The 19,134-nt window shown below is 41.7% G+C and overlaps 2 protein-coding genes, 2 non-coding genes and 1 pseudogene across 11 annotated transcripts in view; all 5 read left to right on the forward strand.

Moving 5' to 3' along the window:
* Positions 1-4,438, forward strand: part of LINS1 (lines homolog 1) — a 28,817-nt gene extending 24,379 nt beyond the window's left edge. For 4 of the 8 annotated variants that reach the window (XM_033188826.1, XM_033188827.1, XM_033188825.1 and 1 more), the window contains 2 exons: positions 1,477-1,648; positions 3,438-4,315. In XM_033188826.1, coding sequence (XP_033044717.1) covers positions 1,477-1,648; positions 3,438-4,314 — 1,049 coding nt within the window. In that variant the 3' untranslated portion in view covers position 4,315. Of the gene's footprint in view, positions 1-1,476; positions 1,649-3,437 lie in introns of all 8 variants that reach the window. The other 4 variants (XM_033188831.1, XM_033188832.1, XM_033188824.1 and 1 more) reach the window with 3 other exon arrangements.
* A 7,208-nt stretch (positions 4,439-11,646) lies between these two features.
* Positions 11,647-15,188, forward strand: LOC117071069 (SH3 and multiple ankyrin repeat domains protein 3-like). The gene is made up of 2 exons (XM_033190856.1): positions 11,647-11,697; positions 14,289-15,188. The coding sequence occupies exons 1-2, from the start codon at positions 11,647-11,649 to the stop codon at positions 14,670-14,672; spliced, it is 435 nt and encodes a 144-aa protein (XP_033046747.1). The 3' UTR covers positions 14,673-15,188.
* Positions 12,787-12,893, forward strand: LOC117071630. Its single transcript, XR_004432398.1, has one exon. It is a non-coding gene; the product is annotated as a U6 spliceosomal RNA (small nuclear RNA).
* On the forward strand, positions 14,790-16,516 carry LOC117071070 (annotated as a pseudogene).
* A 1,172-nt stretch (positions 16,517-17,688) lies between these two features.
* On the forward strand, positions 17,689-17,794 carry LOC117071697. Its single transcript, XR_004432452.1, has one exon. It is a non-coding gene; the product is annotated as a U6 spliceosomal RNA (small nuclear RNA).
* The last annotated feature ends 1,340 nt before the right edge of the window (positions 17,795-19,134 follow it).

A 19,134-nucleotide genomic window follows, 5' to 3' on the forward strand; every position in this document is an offset into this window, starting at 1 on the left:
TATCCTATTTGTAACTTGCTACATTTTCCAAAAAAAAGAGAACTGGATTTACCTTTAAGAAACATGTCAGCTTTTTGTGGCTGCAATGAATTTGTAAAGTATAAGGAATGATTTAGGTTTAAAAAACTTGCTGTTGAGTCATCTCAAAGTAAATGATGGAAATTCATATTCAAGTATTTATAGCATTTTATTTATATTAATCCTTCTTTTTTTAAAAAAAAATCTAAAGTGCAGTTGCGTGACCGTGGCCCACTGCAGCCCTGACCCGCCTTTGGTCCATGCTATTCCTCCCGTCCCAACTTGGGAGGTCCCAGCCTGGGAGATCAAGGCTACAGTGAGCTGCGAGCCGTCGCACACCTGTACTCCAGTCCTGGTGCAACAGATGGAGATCCTGTCAGAGAGAGAGAGAAGGAGAGTGAGGAGACAGAGAGATTAAAGAAAAATGTGTTCACTCCCACTTAAGTGTTGTTACTATTGTTTGTTATTGTTTCTTTGTTATTGTTATGTTTACTGTTTGTTTGTTTATTTTGAGGCAGGGTCTTGCTCTGTGGCCCCGGCTCGCTGCAGCCTCAACCTTTTGATCTCAAGCGATCCTCCCGCCTCCATTTCCCCACCCCGTTTATATTAATCCTTCATGCAATTATTATTTCTACTAATGTAGATTATTGAAAATTAGATATTGAATTGAAGCAAATATATGAGAAGTTATATTGATAAAGAAATTGTTACATATATAATTTCCAGGATAGTAACACAGGAATTCAAAGTCTTCCATTTTACTTGAGAAAAATGAATAGTAAATGTCTCTAAACAAGCAGCATACAGATTTCAGTGAAAAGTTTGAATGTGAGCAGTGACATCACTGAATTGCTTTGGATATAATTTAGCTTTTAGTAACTACACATTAGTTATAATTCTGTGCAGTTATAATTTATAACACTAGATGGCACCTGTCATATAATTCCGTTTTAAATTGTAGTTAAAGCTACCTAAAACGTTTTTTATTTTCGTGCTTAATAGTAGTACTTCTATGCTCTAAACAAACAAAAATGTTTTTCTGTTATTTTGAAGACAAAATTATTTTTGCTTGGTCGCATTCTTGCCTCTAGTAACAGACAGCTCTGGCATCCGATGAAGTGATCTTTGTGGTCTGCTCATTTATTTATCTGCTTTTAGCAAGAAATCACATAGCTTTTATTTCTAAGAGACAGTTATTTGGCAGTTGTTGCGAATAGATGATCTAGCTATACATTTTAAAGGTATGCTCTGGAATGAGTCACTTTTTTTCCCTAAGCCTCAGTGTCCTCATTTGCCAAATAAAGATGATTCCTAACTGATTCCTGATGACTTTTTGAAAGTGAATTAGGATAATTGCATCTTAAGGTACTTTAGGCACTATGAGTTTATATATAGGCAAGATATTATTAATTCATTCATAAACTATTGCCTACAGTTTGAAATTTGCATTTTTTGAAGTTGACTTACAGAGGTTCATGTCTGAGTTATTGACCTTCTTAAAGCCTCACCTTCAGCCCTCTCTGCAATTACACAATCCGTGCAAATGGCTGTCTAGGGTTTTCATAGAACAAGACGATGACATGCTGGAGGCTGCCAAGGCATCACTGGGCATCTACTTAACACTGACCAGGTTAGTGTATTTTAAAGTATTTATTGAACGGCCTACAAGTCAGGAAAGCAGAAAACATTTCTGAGAATGTGCTGGGCGTGTTGCTTCCTTTGCATCATTTGGGGTAAAACATCCTGTGGTTTCCTGGTAAGTTGCAGTTCCTTTCTTTAACCCTGACTTACATGAAAAGGAGACTGCATTTGCATCACTGTGAAAACTTGGCTGGCTGGGCAGATCTCAGGTAGTATAAATAGATTGGTATCTAAAACCATGGCTTCTGATTGAGTCTTCAGTAAGTCAGTACACTTCTCTGAATCCTAATTGTTGTTCATTTAAGACCTCTTTTCACCCCTAAGACTTACTTTTTTGTGTTAAGCTTCAGTAAGATGATCTTTGCTTTTGTAAAGGTGAATACAAACTTAGAAATAGTCAAAAGGAGCTGTTCTGAATTTTCGTTTCAATATTCAGTTGAATTTGGGCTGATACCTTCTTGAGGCAAATATCTGAAAGTGGTTATGTTACTGATGATTTATACTGATTGTCTCTGCTTTATTAAAATAGCTGTACTTGGGGTAATATCTTCTTGTGGCAAATATCTATAATTGGTTATGAAACTAATAACTGATGACCTTTTCCACTGTTTCTGCTTCTGCTTTATTAAAACACTCACATACTTGCTTTATTTCCATTTCTTTCTTGGCCTGGGAGAAAGGGATTTCTTGCTAATGATCTGTGGTGCAGTGTTGTGCTGCCAGTACTTACTTGTATTATGACACTGCTGGCAGTGGCTGCTCTTAGACTCTTAAGTGTTTGGGGCCAATTTTCAAAAGATTCTAATCAAGAACACAAAATTCCTGCATGTGATTTGAATTAGGTTCAAAACGGTCAAATACAAATTCAGTCTGAAAATGCACACGCCTGTAAGAGTATATCTTAATTGTACTCAAAGTTAGCTCCTTACTCCTCAGGAAGTGGAAACCCCTGAATTAAACTTACTTTGTGTGTGAATTTCTGACTTCCTTAATTCCAGTTCGGTGTGTCCAGAGAGGCATGTGCTTACAACATAGATACTTTTTTCAGATGTAGTTGTATTTGTTAAGATATTTTTGGTTATAAATGATGGAAACCAACTCTAATTTGAGCAAAAACCAAAGTTTATTGGCTCATAACTGGGAATTCTAAAGGGAATTCAAGTTGGAGTCAGGTATGTACAGGGACTATAATCATGTCATCAGTCACTTCTCTTTTTCTCTGTCTCACAGTTTTGAATTCATTCTCAAGGCATGGCCACCAGCAGTTCAAGGCTTACCTCAGCCCTGCAGTTATAATCTTCCATAGCTCCAGCAAAAGTCCCAGTAGAGATCTGATTTAACCCACTTGGGTGACAGAGCCTTGTCAGAACCAGTCATTGTGGCCAGGAGCATGGAGTGTTCTGATTGATCAGCCTGGGTCACCATGCCCACCCTTGTTGAGGAGGATAAGGAAGGAGGTTTAGGAATTATCTTACCACATGGAATTGGTTACCTGTAAGAATGAGGAATTCTGATGTCAAGAGAAAGGACGACAGAGAACTTTTATTGGGCAGACAAAAACTAGAACTGCCAAAGTCAGTGGATTTTGGTTTACTGAGTCAGACTTATTTAGAGCTTATGGGGAAAGGAATAGGTTTTGAAATGTTTTCTTTTAAGAAGTGATGCATAGATTTAAAAGTAATCTAATAGGTTAATTTATGGTATATGAATTATATCTGTTAAAACTGTTTATTTTTGTAAGGTCGTTAATCTGGATTCTCCATTATCTTCATTTTCAGAGGATGTGAAGCCACTGAAAGCTTGACCCAAGGAAAAGAAATGTGGGACCATCACACACATGAAAATGGCTATAATCCTCACTGTATTTTCCTGTTCTTCTTAAAAAATATAGGATTTGATTCTACAGTTCTTCTTGACTTTTTGATTTCATCAGAAACCTGTTTTCTTGAATATTTTGTTAGATATTTAAAGTTACTGCAAAAGGACTGGGATAATTTTTTTACCATTTGCAATAACTTTGATGCAACTGAATCTAAATATGACATTATTTGTGACTGTGTCCCCTCACTTGTCCAAGACCAAAGCACCAACCAAACAATACCCCATCATTTGACTGCTCCTCATAGTCACATAGATGTGTGTGCTCAGCACTCCTGGGCTTCTGATGCTCCCTCTGAACCACTGAAAGCTGTGATGTCCAAGGGGACTGACACCATGTGTACTTCTAGTCTGTCTTCCCCCCGGGCCTCTCAAAGTCTGGTAGATTACGACAGCTCTGATGATTCTGAAGTGGAATCTACAGACCAGTGTTTAGCTAACAGTAAACAGACATGTTTACACCAACAAGCAACTAAGGAGATTCAGGATGCAGCTGGGACAAGCAGAGATAAAGAAGAATTTAGCCTTGAGCCTCCATCAAGGCCTCTGTTTCTGAAAGAATTTGATACTGCCTTCTCCTTTGATTGTGAAGTAGCCCCAAATGATGTCATCTCTGAAGTGGGAATATTTTACAGAATAGTAAAATGCTTCCAGGAACTTCAAGATGCCATCTGCCGTTTGCAAAAGAAAAATCTTTTCCCATATAATCCAACTGCACTTTTGAAGTTGTTAAAATACATAGAGGTGATAAGTAATAAAACTATGAACACTTTGTAAAACATTGGCATTTTATTTTCCAGGAATTGTTTTTCCTTAATATAAATTATGTCTCAATGAAATAATAGTATAAAATAATCACCACAAAAGGGTTTTCCTTTTTTTTTGAGACAGAGTCTGATTCTGTCGCCCAGGCTGGAGTGCAGTGGTACGATCTTAGCTCACTGCAACCTCCACCTCCCTGGTTCAAGTGATTCTCCTGCCTCAGCCTCCCGAGTAGCTGGAATTACAGGTGCCCGCCACCACACCCAGCTAATTTTTGTATTTTTAGTGGAGACGGGGGTTTCACCATGTTGCCAGGCTGGTCTTGAACTCCTGACCTCAAGTGATCCACCCGCCTTGGCCTCCCAAAGTGCTGGGATTGCAGGCATGAGCCTCTGTGCCCGGCTGGGTTTTCTAAACAAGTTCTTACTTTTTGCCTTATTGGAAGCAACCTAGTGACTGAAAAAGAGATATCAAGTGACAAGTCACTCAATATACCTATATACCACTGGAGATTTATGACAGTTCAAACTGATACAAAATCAGGGGTGTTGATTGCGCTCCTTAACTAGGGCTGTCGTAACAACTTGCCACATGTGCCGCAGCTTCAGACACCTGAAATTATTCTCATAGTTCCGGAGGCCAGAATCCAAACTCAAGGTTCAGCAGGGCAGTGCTCTTAGGGTCTGGAGAAGAATCCCTCCCTGCCCCTTTCTGGCTTCTGGTGGCAGCCAGCCATCCGTGGTGTCCCTTGTCTTGTAGCGGCATCACTCCAGTTCCTGCCTCACATAGCATTTTCCTGTGTCGGTGTCCAGTTTCCCTCCTACAAGGACATTGGTCATTGGATTAGAACCCACCCGCATCCAGTATGATCTCAACTTGATTACAGCTGCAAAGACCCTAATTCCAGACAAGGTCACTTTCACGTGTTCTTAATGGACTTGAATCCAGGAGGGTCACTAACCAAATACAGTTACTGTTTCCTTCTGGGGTATTTACACAGAAAGCGATATATTAAAAATGTAAAACCTTAGCCATTTCTTTGAGAAGTGATTATACCTGGCCTACTGTATGAACATGATTCTTTCTAAAAAAATTTTTAATCACTACGTAATTTTCCTATTTAAAATTGTGACATGAATAATTGTGTTCCATACTCTTGAGGGGAAGCGGTAAATTCAATTTTAATATGTTTGTGTAATAGGAGCAATAGCTACATTGTGCTGCTAAGTCTTGCATTAAGGCAGTCTAAAGTATTGCCTGTAAATTTTTTTTTAAATGATCTCTTTGCAGAGAAACAGAATAAAGACTAAACCTACCAGACATTAAAATATATATTAAGGCTATGGTATTTGAAACAGTTTAGTACTTAATTCAGGCAGAAATGGAAAAAACAGTGGAGCTAAATAGAAGGTTGTTGATTAAAATAACAGTGAAGTACCAGTGTTAGCCAAATAGCAATGCAAAGGTCAAAAGGTTTGCATTTAACATGATGTTGATGAGGCTGTTGAGAAACTGCATCGAGGCAGTTTCTACCATAATTGAAAAAGCACATCAAAGAATGTGTATTCAAGGATGCCACATTATTTGCAAAATATTTTAAGGTTTTATTTAGAGTTTTACTAGAAATATCTGGTTAAGTAAGTCAGGATTTGTTCAATGGAATACTATATGCCTGTGAAAATAATGCATTTTATGCATGTTTGTGGATGTGAAACATCTCCAGTAAAAAACAAGTAAATACATGGGGCTTGCAATTATTTAGGGAAAGAAGCAGGGCAGGAGTGATACACATTAATATATGTGCTTTTGTGCATGTATAAAATATGTATGTAAGACTATATAAGAAAGTCATAATAGTGGTTGCCTTGGGAGACAGGTCTGATGTGGAAGACAAATTCTCATCTTTTTGTACTATTTTTAGCTGGATACATGCAGCACTGCGTTAGGATATTTCAGTAACAGACCACATAGTACAGTGGTCCCATAAGACTATGAAGCCATTATTTTTACTGTAACTCTCCTCTGTTTAGGCGTATTTAGATACACAGATACTTATTATTGTGTTACAGTTGCCCACAGTATTCAGTACAGTAACATGCTGTGTACAGGTTTGTAGCCTAGGAGCAATGGGCAATACCATACAGCCTAGGTGTGTAGTATGCTATGCCATCTAGGTTTGTTGAATATACTCTGTAACATATATGACATGACAACAAAATTGCCTTACAACTCATTTCTCAGAACATGTCCCTGTCAAGTGACACGTGGGTAACTGTGTTTTAATGGAAATAACTGGGAAAAGAAAAGAAAAAAACGACTGTTGTTCGGAAGGGTACATAAATGTTGAATGCATTATAACTCATGCTTATGCAGGTGTGGTTTTGACCTGTGTTTCTCTATAGGATTAGCAAAGAACTGTCAGCCCCTCGTTACATGTAAAATGAGGGAAAAGCAATCTTACAGGTATGCTAAGTTGGTGTTTCAGAATCTCTACATGTATAACTAACTAGAGTGTAAGTCAATTCATCACACACTCGCTAAGCCCTGTTTTTGCTAAAGGTGACCCTTGGCTGGTGTGATCACTATCCTTGGCTTTTCTGAGCATCTAAGCGCTATTCCCAGAGTTACGTCATAAAGGAACACAAAACTATTGATGCATGTCTGCACAGTGAGTTCCCAGAGTACAACATAAGAGCAGTCTGTAACCTCGCCCCTTCCAGTAAAAGCATATGGAAATGCCAGTGAGTACACGGTGCCATGCACCTAACTTACTTGTTTTAAAGCAGAAGAGATATAGAAAAGTACACTATAAGTATACAGTTTGTTGAATTTTCAGAAACAGCACATCTATGGAGCCAGTCCCCAGATGAAGAAATAGCATGAGGCACCCAGAAGTCCCTCTCGAGTCCTCTCCCTGTCACTGTCCACCCCTGAAGGTAACTGTGTCATGAACTGAGACAACAGAAATGATCTTTGCCTGGTTTTCTCTTTCTTTTACTCATAAATGGAGTCATAGATTACGTATTCTCTGTTCAACATCATTTGGGAGTGTGTCCTCATTTATTTTTAAAATGTCAAGTACCTGGCCAGGTGTGGTGGCTCACACCTGTAATCCCAGCACTTTGGGAGGCCGAGGTGGGTGGATCACCTGAGGTCAGGAGTTCGAGACCAGTCTGGCCAACGTAGTGAAACCCGTCTCTTCTAAAAATACAAAAAACTAGCCGGGCTTGTGGCACACACCTGTAATCCCAGCTACACAGGAGGCTGAGGCAGGAGAATCACTTCAACCCCAGAGGCAGAGGCTGCAATGAGCTGAGATCGCACCATTGTACTCCAGCTTGGGCAACGAGCAAAACTCCATCTCGGGGAAAAAAAAAAAAAAAGTCAAGTCCCCACATTTCAGCTATTATTAGTAACAAAATACTTTGACTCCTCATAATTCTCTGACACACCCTATATGCTAGCACACTGAGATTAACAAACACTGGTCAAACAATAAAGTGTATAGTAAACAGGTTATGCAGGGCCTTGTGCAATTGGCCCCAACCTGCTTCTCCAGCCTGTCTGTGCTTTTCTCCCCATCCACTGTTCCTTGCACAACTCTTGGCCCTTACATACTCATTCATCAAGCCCCATCTTCAGTGTTAGATCTGTGAAGCCTTTTACCATCTGTTCCGCACCATTCAATTTTGCATGCTCTATTCTCTGCACTTTGCTCTTTCCTGTGTTGTATCATTTGTCACATTATATTTGAACCATAAGTCAACAGTCTTTCCATTTGCTAAGCTCTTTTTACATCATCACATCATAGGCACAGCACAAATGTTGAATAAATGAGAAGTGATCCTTCTCCAGGGACTTGATAATCTACTGGAGGAGACAGATGTGCAGAGAATTATAATCATTATCCTTACCTTGCACTTCCTACTTGCCACTGTTTTAAGTGCTCTTCTAATCCTTGTAACAATGTTAGAAAGTGGGTCCTATTATTATTACTATTATTGTTTTGCAGACATGGAGATTAAGTAGCTTGCCCAAGATCATAAAGTGGCAGAGCTGAAGTAATGGATTCAAGTAGTTGGGTTCCAACCTCTTCTCAGACTCCTTGCATAATTTATTCCCTGCCTTCAAGACAGAAGATGAGGAATGTACACTATTAAAACGAAAATTGTTGCAGCTTTGGATATGTGTGGTGGGTGGTATAAGTCACACCATAAAAGTATATTGGAGTCAGGTCATCCAAGACCTAGGGTGATGTGCTAAGGAGTATTGACTTTTCTATACACAGTAGACAGCTGATGAGGTTTTTGAGTAAATGACTGGTTTTGTGTTTGAAGAAAGTGACTTTAGTGGCAATATAGTGGCTAGATTGACAAGCACAAAGATTGGGAAGAGTTTGTTGCAGAAATCCCACTGAAGGCAAGGGCAATGGGAATGGGATCCAGGCCTGGCTGAATGCTCACATCAGCTTCTCTGCCTTCAGACACCCACTGACAACAATAAAGATGCCACATCACAAGCAACAAGACACATGAGGACAAAATGGGAAAGGAGAAAACAATTTTGGAAGCTCAAAGGTAGGTAGATTGGAAATTCGTAACCACCCAGTGGGTTCATCTTGCCTGCTCCCTAAAGAGAGCCGATTTATCAAGACGGGAATTTCAATAAAGAAAGAGTAATTCACTCAGAGCCGGCTGTGGGGGAGACTGGAGTTTTATTATAACTCAAATAGGTCTTTCCGAGCATTCAGGGATCAGAGTTTTTAAGGATAATTTGGTGGGTAGGGGATGTTGAGTCAAGAGTGCTGATTGGTTGGGTCAGAGATGAAATCAGGGAATTAAAGCTGTCTTCTTGTGCTGAATCAGTTCCTGGGTGGGGGCCACAAGAGCCAAGATCAGATGAGCCAGTTTATCAATCTGGGTGATGCCAGCTGATCCATCAAGTGCAGACTCTGCAAAATAGTTACTGACTTAGGAGCAGTTTAGGGAGGGTCAGAATCTTGCAGCCTCCAGCTGCATGACTCCTAAACCATAATTTATAATCTTGTGACTAATTTGTTAATCCTATAAAGGCAGTCTAGTCCCCAGTCAAGAAGGGAATTTGCCTCTTAACTTTGTTTTAAACTATAAACTAAATTCCTCCCAAACTTAGTTCAGCCTATGCCCAGGGATGAACAAGGACAGCTTGGAGGTTAGAAGCAAGATGGAGTTGGCTAGGTCAGATCTCTTTCACTGTCTCAGTTTCAGTTTTGCAGTGGCGGGTTCAAACTAACTTAGTCGACCCAGGAACATTACATTCCTATCTGGAATGGGGAAAACTGAAAAAGCCTGACTTATGAGCTGGATTCCTCTGAAGGCTCAGGAGCTTGTAGTCTTGAGTACCATGCTGTACCATGGGGTGATGGGTGGAAAAGCAATTGGAAACAATTACTTCTAGATCCTCTGCCCCATTCCATGTAGTTAGCGATTGCTCCCTCCACCACCTAGCAGATCAGAGGTTTATTCCCAGAGAGTGTGAAACAACGGGCCTTTGGACTAGGGAACACCAGACACAGCTGGAGACAGGAATAAAACACTGAAAACAGGATTAATTAAACATTTACGTACTAAATATAACCACCATCCTCCCCGGCCTTCTCCCCAACTCTACTGCCAGAACACTTCTAACTCTAGGTAGGAGGCTAGAAGAGACTTTTCTGGGGAATTTAACAAACCCAAGAAAAAAGATCTAAAGACAGATATCAGGGTTCCCCAAGTAAATTACTCAGCCAAATCACCCTACTATGAAGTCCATAGTGGCAAATATCACCATGTACATAGAGCTAATTGGCATTTAAGTGGCTCACTCTTACGTATGAGTGAATAGCCAAGGATCATCAGGAATTAGGGGAAAGCCTCTAACCCAAAAGGTGGAGATCAAAACAAACACAAAACAGATTAAACAAAGAGGAAGTTAATTTATCAATACCCTCAAAGAAATTATAAAGTATACTACATAAAAAATGTTCAGTGAGGGGCTGGGCATGGCAGCTCACACCTGTAATTCCAGCACTTTGGTAGGCCAAGGCAAGAGGATCACTTGAGCCCAGGAGTCTAAGACCAGCCTAGGCAACATCATGAGACTCTGTCCCTCAAAAAAAAACAAAAACAAAAACAAAAACAAAAAAAAACTAAATAGCTGAGTAGAGTAGTCCCAGCTACTTGGGAGGCTTGGCAGAAGGATGGTTTGAGCCCAGGAGTTTGAGGTTACAGTGAACTGTAATCGTATAATCACACTACTGCACTCCAGCCCGGGTGACAGAGCAGAGCAAGACCCTGTCTCAAAAAAGAAAAAAATATTCAGTGGGGAAACAAATACCTTTTATAAATTAATAATGTGATAGCAAAAATGAAAAACTCAGAAGTGTAGTAAAAATAAGTTGAGGAAATCTAGATGTTACAGCAACAGGACAAAGAAATTAGAAAACAAGAGAAAGAGATGATACAATGTGAGAACTGGTCACCAAGGTCCAATAATTGAATAATAGAAGTACCAAAAAAAGTAAAAAGGACTGGAAAAGAGAAAGTACCAAAGAAATTCAAGAAAAGTTTTTAGAACTGAAAGACTTAGTCTTTAAATAATGTGTGCAAGTATAACCGGAAAAAAAATTTAAAAAGGAGGAACAGGATCAACCTGAAATAAAGAGCCATCGTTTCACTGGCATGCTGAGATGCTGCTCTGTTTACTCAGTAAGGAAGTAGGAAGCCCTAGGAGGAAGAAAAGTTCAGTTCTCACCTAAGTGACTTCTGATACTGTTATCAGCACAGAGTGGTATCCAGCAGAGAGTTAGAAATGCTCTGTTGAAAATTAGAAGGACAGAGCCAAATATGAGTCGTTTGTGTACAGGTATTATGAAAATAATGAAAGAAAGTGTGATTGCCCTGAGAGTGGAGAGAGACAAGGTGGGGTGGGTCGGGGGAGGACTGGATAGAAGAAGGAAAATGAGGGAAGTTTGAGGCAGGACAACAAAAAATACTATGAGGAAACTAAGAAAGGTTTTATAGAGCTTTGAGAAGGAAAATGTATGTGGGGTTTAGTATCTCTGAGAGCAACAGTGGGATGAGATCTGAGAAACCACCAGATGATTTGACCATTAGGAAGTAGTTGATGATATTTAAGAGAGAAATTTTAGTTAGACCCAAGTGTGCACGGGAGCGGAAGAGGCAGAAACCAAGGATGGTGGTTTTCAATTTATTTGTATTCTCTGCACACAAATAATACTGGCATTCTGGGTTGCACCTTTGAAATGACAGGCTGAAAATAATACCATTCAAGTCAAAAATAGTTTTAACACAATCACCAAAGGCGATGTTCCAGACATCCAAACCATCTCCCTGGGCACCAACTGGACTTACTGCTGTATCTCCCACCTTTTCCTTAATACAACCCACCAGGGCTGCACTTAGCAGGCATGGACTGCCCAGATGTTTGGACACTTAACCTAAATATTAAACTTTAATTGGTCTTGATTGTCACTTGTGACAGTATAAAACGTGTCTTGCTTTATCAAAATACACATTTGAAAATTGTGGTTGATAAAATGCCTTTTCTAATAGTAGGATCATAGATCAGACTAGCAAACCATTCTGAGTTTTTCTGGTTATTTTAAAGAGGGTAGAGCTGAACTCACATCAAAGCCTGTACAGTAAACGCCATGTATCCCCTCTTAATTGCAAAGCTGGCCTATGTTTTTTTTAAGTCAAAGGAAAAGCAAACAGTGATCCCTTTCTAAGTTTACAGTTCACAGTGAATCTTACCAAGTAGTTGGAATGAACTGTAGTCCAGTTACTTACTGCATTGGGTACAATACATGTTTGTGTACACCCTGGATTGCTTGTGTTTTTCCTTTTCAGGATTTTTGCTTTGTTTTTAAAGTACACTTCTCTGATATTTATTTTAAATTTACTTTACATACTGTTTTTTTGCAATGGAATCTTGCTATGTTGCCCAGACTAGTCTCAAACTCGTGGGTTCAAAGGATCCTCCTGCCTCAGCCTCCCAAGTAGCCGAGATTACAGGCACACACCACTGTGCCAGCAGTTCTCTGATATTTAGAAGCATTAAGATACGGAATGTGATCTGCCTGTGATTTTCTTTCCAGTGAGAATGGCTCAGGTGTTTGCTGTTTGGTAGAGCCTACCTAATCATTGAAGGCAGTAGAGTTGATGCATGGTTTTACCTGAAAAATGTGCAATGGCGCAATCAGCTTACCGCAAGCTCCACCTCCCAGGTTCAAGCGATTCTCCTGCCTCTGCCTCCCAAGTAGCTGGTATTACAGGCATGCGCCACCAGGCCTGGCTAATTTTGTATTTTTAGTAGAGACGGGGTTTCTCAATGTTGGTCATGCTGGTCTCTAACTCCTGACCTCAGGTGATCCATCCACCTAGTCCTCCCAAAGTGCTGGGATTACAGGCATGAGCCACCATGCCTGGCCATCTAAAAAACACTATGCTTATATTGGCAGCACATATACTAAAATTGGAATGATACAGAGAAGATTAGCATGGCCCCTGCTCAAGGATGACATGTAAATTTATGAAGCATTTCATATTTTTTAACTTTTAAAAAAAGCGCTTTCTAGGGGTGGCAATCAGAATGTCTGTGTGTTTTTTAAGTGCCTCAAGCCTCCTGTCAGACTCATTTCTCCCTCTGAGGCCCGTGAAGTTAGCACCCCAGAAGCACATTTATAATTGCTGATGACATCTTTTTAAGCTATTCAATAAACTATGAGGAAGGGCAGGTTTCCCCACAGCTAAACTTCTTTCATTTGCTAAGGACCATATCTTGTCCATCTCTAAATCACCAGATATTTGTTTTTCTGCAAAACACAAAAGAGTAATATATCCTACTTTTGTAAGACAACATTGGATTTTTAACTGTCAGTTTTCCTGAAAATTATCTTTTAATTTTTCTTCTGATTGTGCTATTTTTCTCCACAATGGAGAGAAAGGGTTCCCCTGACTCACTGGACTATTGACAAGTACATAATTTTTTTTATCGCGTAGCATTTTTTTTTTTTTTTTGAGATGGCATCTTATTCTGTTGCCCAGACTGGAGTGCAGTGGTGCAATCTTGGCTCACTGCAACCTCCACCTCCTGGGTTCAAGCAGTTCTCCTGCCTCAGCCTCCCAAGTAGCTAGGATTACAAGTGTGCGCCACCATGCCCAGCTATTTTTTTTTTTTTTTTTGTATTTTTAGTAGAAATGGGGTTTCACCGTGTTGGCCAGACTGGTCTCAAACTCCTGACCTCAAGTGTTCCACCCACCCTTGGCCTCCCAAAGTGCTGGGATTACAGGTGTGAGCCACCATGCCTGGCTCACATAGCATTCTTTGCTTGAATATAGTATATGCCCTCTTGATTGTGTGTTATTTTTAATATGTACAACAAACAGTTTGACGATTACATGGAAGGGAGGATAGGTGACAAACGAAAATAAAATTAATTGGCAACAGCCTTTCCACCATAAAAGTGAGTTTTATTACAAGTTAATAATAGAATCAGGGCAACATTTGAGGGTGATCACAAATAGCTGAGTCTTGGAAAGGGCTGTAGGGACAGAAGGCATGTCAGCACAGCTTCACCTGAGGATTTGGAAACAGGGCTCAACAGCTCTCTACTCTTCCTGGATTGGTAAGAAGAGAGAAGAAGCCACCAGGATTTCATCAGAGGCTAAAAAAAAAAAAAAAAAAGCATAGTAAGAAGTAAATAAATAGTATTGCTTATTTTGTTACTTAATAGTCTGCTGTGGGGGATGGCCAAGGCCCGCCTCTAGTGAAAATGTGTCATTCCAATTGTTATAGGTCAGTGGTGACATACCCACCGTGGGAGGTTGGATCCACAAACACAGCAGCATGCCATTTGGAATAGTGATATGTAGAACAGACGATGCTGGGATGCTTGGGCAGTCCGTATTGTCCACCCTCACTGTGCTACTTGAGTTGTGAATCAGCTGGTAAACAATCAAACAAACAAAAGCAAAACACCGCGCTCGCGGCTACTAAACTGGAGGCGGCGGCAGGCGCCAGGCGAGACCGGGAATGTGCAGGGCCCCCTCCCTGCCCCGGCAGCCCTGGCCGCGGTTCCCGTCTTCACCGCCACCGCGCAGCGCTCGGTGCCAGACCCCCGAGGTCAGCGGCTGCTCCCACCCGGGGGCTTAGTCAGCAGCGCCGGGCCGAGCACCGGGAGGCGAGGGCGCGCACCGGGAGCCTCCGTTGATGCCGCCGCCGCTCCGCCCTCAGAGGTTGCGTCCCGGGAAGCCCGGCTCCCAGAGAGCTCCGGCCTGGCCCGGTGCCCCGGACCTGAATGGAGAGCCTGGGCCAGCTCTCCGCCGTGACTGGCCCAGGCAGCCGCGGCGGAGAGCGACCCAGAGAGGTGGCGGAGGAGACCCCCAGCTGGGGGCCCGCGCTCTGCCCCAGCCGAGCCGCCTGCCTACCGCCTGCAGGACTTCGACATGCTGGCCACCGTGGGCACTGGGATGTTCGGGCGGGTGTACCCGGTGAAGAAGAAGACAGTCAAGCATTTCTTCGCCTCAAGGTGATGAGCATTCACGACGTCATCCGCCTGAAGCAGGAGCAGCACGTGCACATTGAGAGGTCGGTCCTAAAGGAAGTCATCCACCCGTTCCTCATCAGGTTGTTCTGAACGTGGCATGCATGACTAGCGCTTCCTCTACAGGCTCATGGAGTACGTGCCGGGCGGCGAGCTCTTCAGCTACCCGCGCAACCGGGGGCGCTTTTCCAGCGCCAAGGGTCTCTTTTACTCTGCGGAGATCACCTGTGCCATCGAGTACCTCCACTCCAAGGAGATCGTCTACAGGAACTTAAGACGGAGAACATCCTGCTGGATAGGGACAGCCACATCAAGCTCATGGACTTTGGGTTCGCCAAGAAGCTGGTAGACAGGACTTGGACCCTCTGTGGAACACCCGAGTACCTGGCCCCCGAAGTCATTCAAAGCGAGGGCCACGGAAGGGCCGTGGACCGGTGGGCCCTCGGCATCCTGATATTCGACATGCTCTCAGGGTTTCCTCCTTTTGTGTGTGTGTGTGTGTGTGTGTGTGTGTGTGTGTGTGTTAACACATTTGGCATTTATCAGAAAATTCTTGCAGGCAAAATAGATTTCCCCAGACATTTGGATTTCTGTGTAAAAGACCTCATTAAGAAACTGCTCGTGGTTGACAGAACAAGGCGGTTAGGAAACATGAAGAACAGGGCTAATGATGTGAAACGCCATCGGTGGTTCAGCTCCGTGGACTGGGAAGCTGTTCCGCAGAGAAAACTGAAGCCTCCCATTGTGCCCAAGATAGCCCGCGATGGAGACACCTCCAACTTCGAAACTTACCCAGAGAATGACTAGGACACAGCCGCGGCCATGCCGCAGAAGGATTTAGAAATCTTCAAGAATTTCTGAGGACAGGAGCTCACATCTGGAAGAAACAGGAAGATTGGAATCTGCCTGGAACAAAAATCTGCACCTAAGCAGACCAGAAGCAATGTCTTCTTCACGTGATAAGGACACTTCCACTTTTCTGTGTGCCTGTATGTACAGAAACAGATCAGAGCACAGATGAAAATAATGTAACTGGCATTACTTAAGTAACTGGAATTCCACACTGTAGAAAGATCTTGAAAATTGTTTGGTTGTAGATTTTGTCTTATCCTTTAGTGTTGTGTTTCTATTGTGATGTCTTGGTTTTTCTCATAGACTTAAGTTTATAAGTTTGAACTGGACTTGTTCGATTATAACCACAAATTTGTGTGTGTGTGTGTGTGTGTGTGTGTGTACCTGTGTGTATATATAGAAGTCATTATGGCAGATCCACAGAAATTGTACAGTGATGTAAATGTTCATGCTTCACAGAGCCTATAATTTTTATTTTTCAATTTGTTTTTTCAAAAATCTCTTCTCTTGGGGACAACATCTGAAGGGTGTGTTGCATGGATTTAAAAAAATCACCTCACATGCGTTTTTTGGTTTGGGTGAAAAAAATATCATGGGGAGGTCCACCTTCAGTAGCTTTAGTGCTTCCTACCTGGTAACTTGAGACTTTAAAAGAAGAAACAAAGAGAAGAAGATATGGGAACGAATTTATTCTAAGAATCTACAATGACATTGAAGTTGTTGGAGGAATGTACTGTATTAAAAACACCTTTTGTGTCACTTTCAAAAATTTCATCTAAGCTGGGTACAGTGGCTTGTTCCTATAGTCCCAGCACTGTGGGAGGCTGAGGTGGGCACATTGCTTGAGCCCAGCAGTTGGAGACCAGTCTGGGCAACATGGTGAGACCTCATCTCTACAAAATACAAAAAAGTTAGCCGGGCATGGTGGCGCGTGCCTGTAGTCTCAGCTACTTGGGAGGCTGAGATGAGAGGACCGCTTGAGCCCAGGAAGGTCCAGGCCGCAGTGATCCAAGATCACACCACTACACTCCAGCCTGGGTGACAGAGTGAGACCCTGTCTAAAAACAAAAACAAACAACAACAACAACAAAAAAAACAGGCAATGGCTTTGAAGGTGGAATGAAGAGAACGTCGACCTTAAGACTTTATTTATTTATTTATTTATTTATTTATTTTTTTATTTATTTTTTTTTGAGACAGAGTCTTGCTCTGTCGCCCAGGTTGGAGTGCAGTGGCCGGATCTCAGCTCACTGCAAGCTCCGCCTCCAGGGTTTACGCCATTCTCCTGCCTCAGCCTCCCGAGTAGCTGGGACTACAGGCGCCCGCCACCTCGCCCGGCTAGTTTTTTGTATTTTTTAGTAGAGAGGGGGTTTCACCGTGTTAGCCAGGATGGTCTCGATCTCCTGACCTCGTGATCCGCCCGTCTCGGCCTCCCAAAGTGCTGGGATTACAGGCTTGAGCCACCGCGCCCGGCCGACCTTAAGACTTTAAAGGACAGTGAAGCTGGGTGCAGTGGCTTACTCCTATAATCCCAGGATTTGAGGAAGCCAAGGCAGGAGGATTGCTTAAGCCTAGGAGTTTGAGACTAGGCTGGGCAGCATAGCAAGACCCCATCTCTGTAAAAAGAAAAAAATGTTAAAACACAGTGAAATTGCAGAAACAGAACATAGCCACCCTTTTTCATCAATGACCTTTTCTTCACGTTGAGGTCAACTCAGTAGGTGAGAATAATTAGTGGGTTGAGTAGAATAAACTCTTTACAATTAATAACTTAGTGGAATATGATGTTCAGATGGTGAAATGTGGAAGTGTTTTAGACAACTGTATTTTCAGCCTGTGCACCTCAGTCACCATCCTGTTGGGATTAACAGTTGAGGGCCATCATTGTCTAAACATTTCACATTCAGTTTCCCACCAGTTTTGCTATGAATGTGAAAAGGTGAAACTGGTGCTGACTTCGGCAGCAGGTATACTAAAATTAGAGTGGCACAGAGGAGGTTAGCATGGCCCCATGTGCAAGGAAGATCACAGATTCATGCAGCATTCCATATTTTTTTTAAAAAATGTTACACTGTGCACTGATATGTGGAGCTAGAAGGAAAAGTATTAAGTCTCATGTTTGCTGACTATAAAAATGAATCATAGTAATAATATTATTGAACATTCTACTTTAAAAAGTATTAATAAAACCGTAAATGAAACATTTTTCTTGAGCACGTTTTAAAAAGTACATAGACCCACGAGTCCATATGCCTATTTTTAGGTTGCCTGTTTTGTTATCCAGGATTTCATACTGATGAAAATTTGCATCAGGAAAGCCTGAAATGCCTTGCCTTAATTATGAACAGATATGCAGGAAAATGAAATATGCAAGCACATTGATGACCTTGTTCTTTACAGACATTGTAATAAGCCTCCAAGCCATACAGAACAAATGAGAAATTAGAAGCACTTCCAAGAACGTGTGATGGTGTGAAACCCACTTTTGACTGTCACACACACTTCAACATTTGAAGTGATACAGGCTACCTGGTAACTGCCCCATGGCGGGGTCATAGTTTAAATGGCCCAATGTCATGTAGAGGTTAATTTAAACAAAATGAGCTATAAACATGGAAAAATCACGATGTATAATTTTTAAATAGTGTACCTGGCCAGACAGGCTCACGCCTGTGATCCCAGCACTTTGGGAGGCCGAGGCAGGCAGATCAACCGAGGTTGGGAGTTCGAGAGCAGCCTGGCCAGCATGGCAAAACCCCCGTCTCTACTAAAACTACAAAAATTAGGCGTGCTGGCTGGTGGGCACTTGTAGTCCCAGCTGCTCAGGAGGCTGAGGCAGGAGAATCACTTGGACCCGGGAAGCAGAGGCTGCAGTGAGCCGGGATTGTGCCACTACACTCCAGCCTGGGCGACAGGGTGAGACTCCATCTCCAAAAATAAAAAATAAAATAAATAAAAACAGTTTATCTGGATGGCATTCCAAAATTTTCGCATAGATGATCACATGAAGCAATCACTATGCTAAATGTGGAGGAAAAGTCATTACAATAATCACAAAATTTGTATCAGAAAAAATTACAAATTTACTTTGCTTCATGTAATTTTATGAGTTGGCAGTATTTTCCTCAATTGGAACTGTATAAGAGAATATCTTCAGGAAATGGATATGCCACAACAGGAAGTATAGTGGGGCAAGTCTTGTTTTCCTCAAGGGAAATGCCACCAGCCTGCTTTCATAGGCATTGATAAAGCCAGGAAGAAAATAAAGTCACAATCGAATAGTATACACTGTATCTACTGAATTATTCTAATTCCTTCCCAACACAAGTCTAAATCCTGCTTAGCCTAAACTATCTATAGCCAGTGATGGGCAAATTATATTTGCTGTCAGCATG

Source organism: Trachypithecus francoisi, unplaced genomic scaffold, assembly GCF_009764315.1.
Source record: "Trachypithecus francoisi isolate TF-2019V2 unplaced genomic scaffold, Tfra_2.0 Lachesis_group3, whole genome shotgun sequence".
Taxonomy (NCBI): Eukaryota; Metazoa; Chordata; class Mammalia; order Primates; family Cercopithecidae; genus Trachypithecus; species Trachypithecus francoisi.

Bases quoted from the DNA above. Each gene is read 5' to 3' on its own strand.
- LOC117071069 (XM_033190856.1), top strand. From the start codon at position 11,647: ATGTTCCAGACATCCAAACCATCTCCCTGGGCACCAACTGGACTTACT. The intron at 11,698-14,288 runs GTATCTCCCACC...GTTGTGAATCAG, and splicing joins CACCAACTGGACTTACTGCT to CTGGTAAACAATCAAACAAA.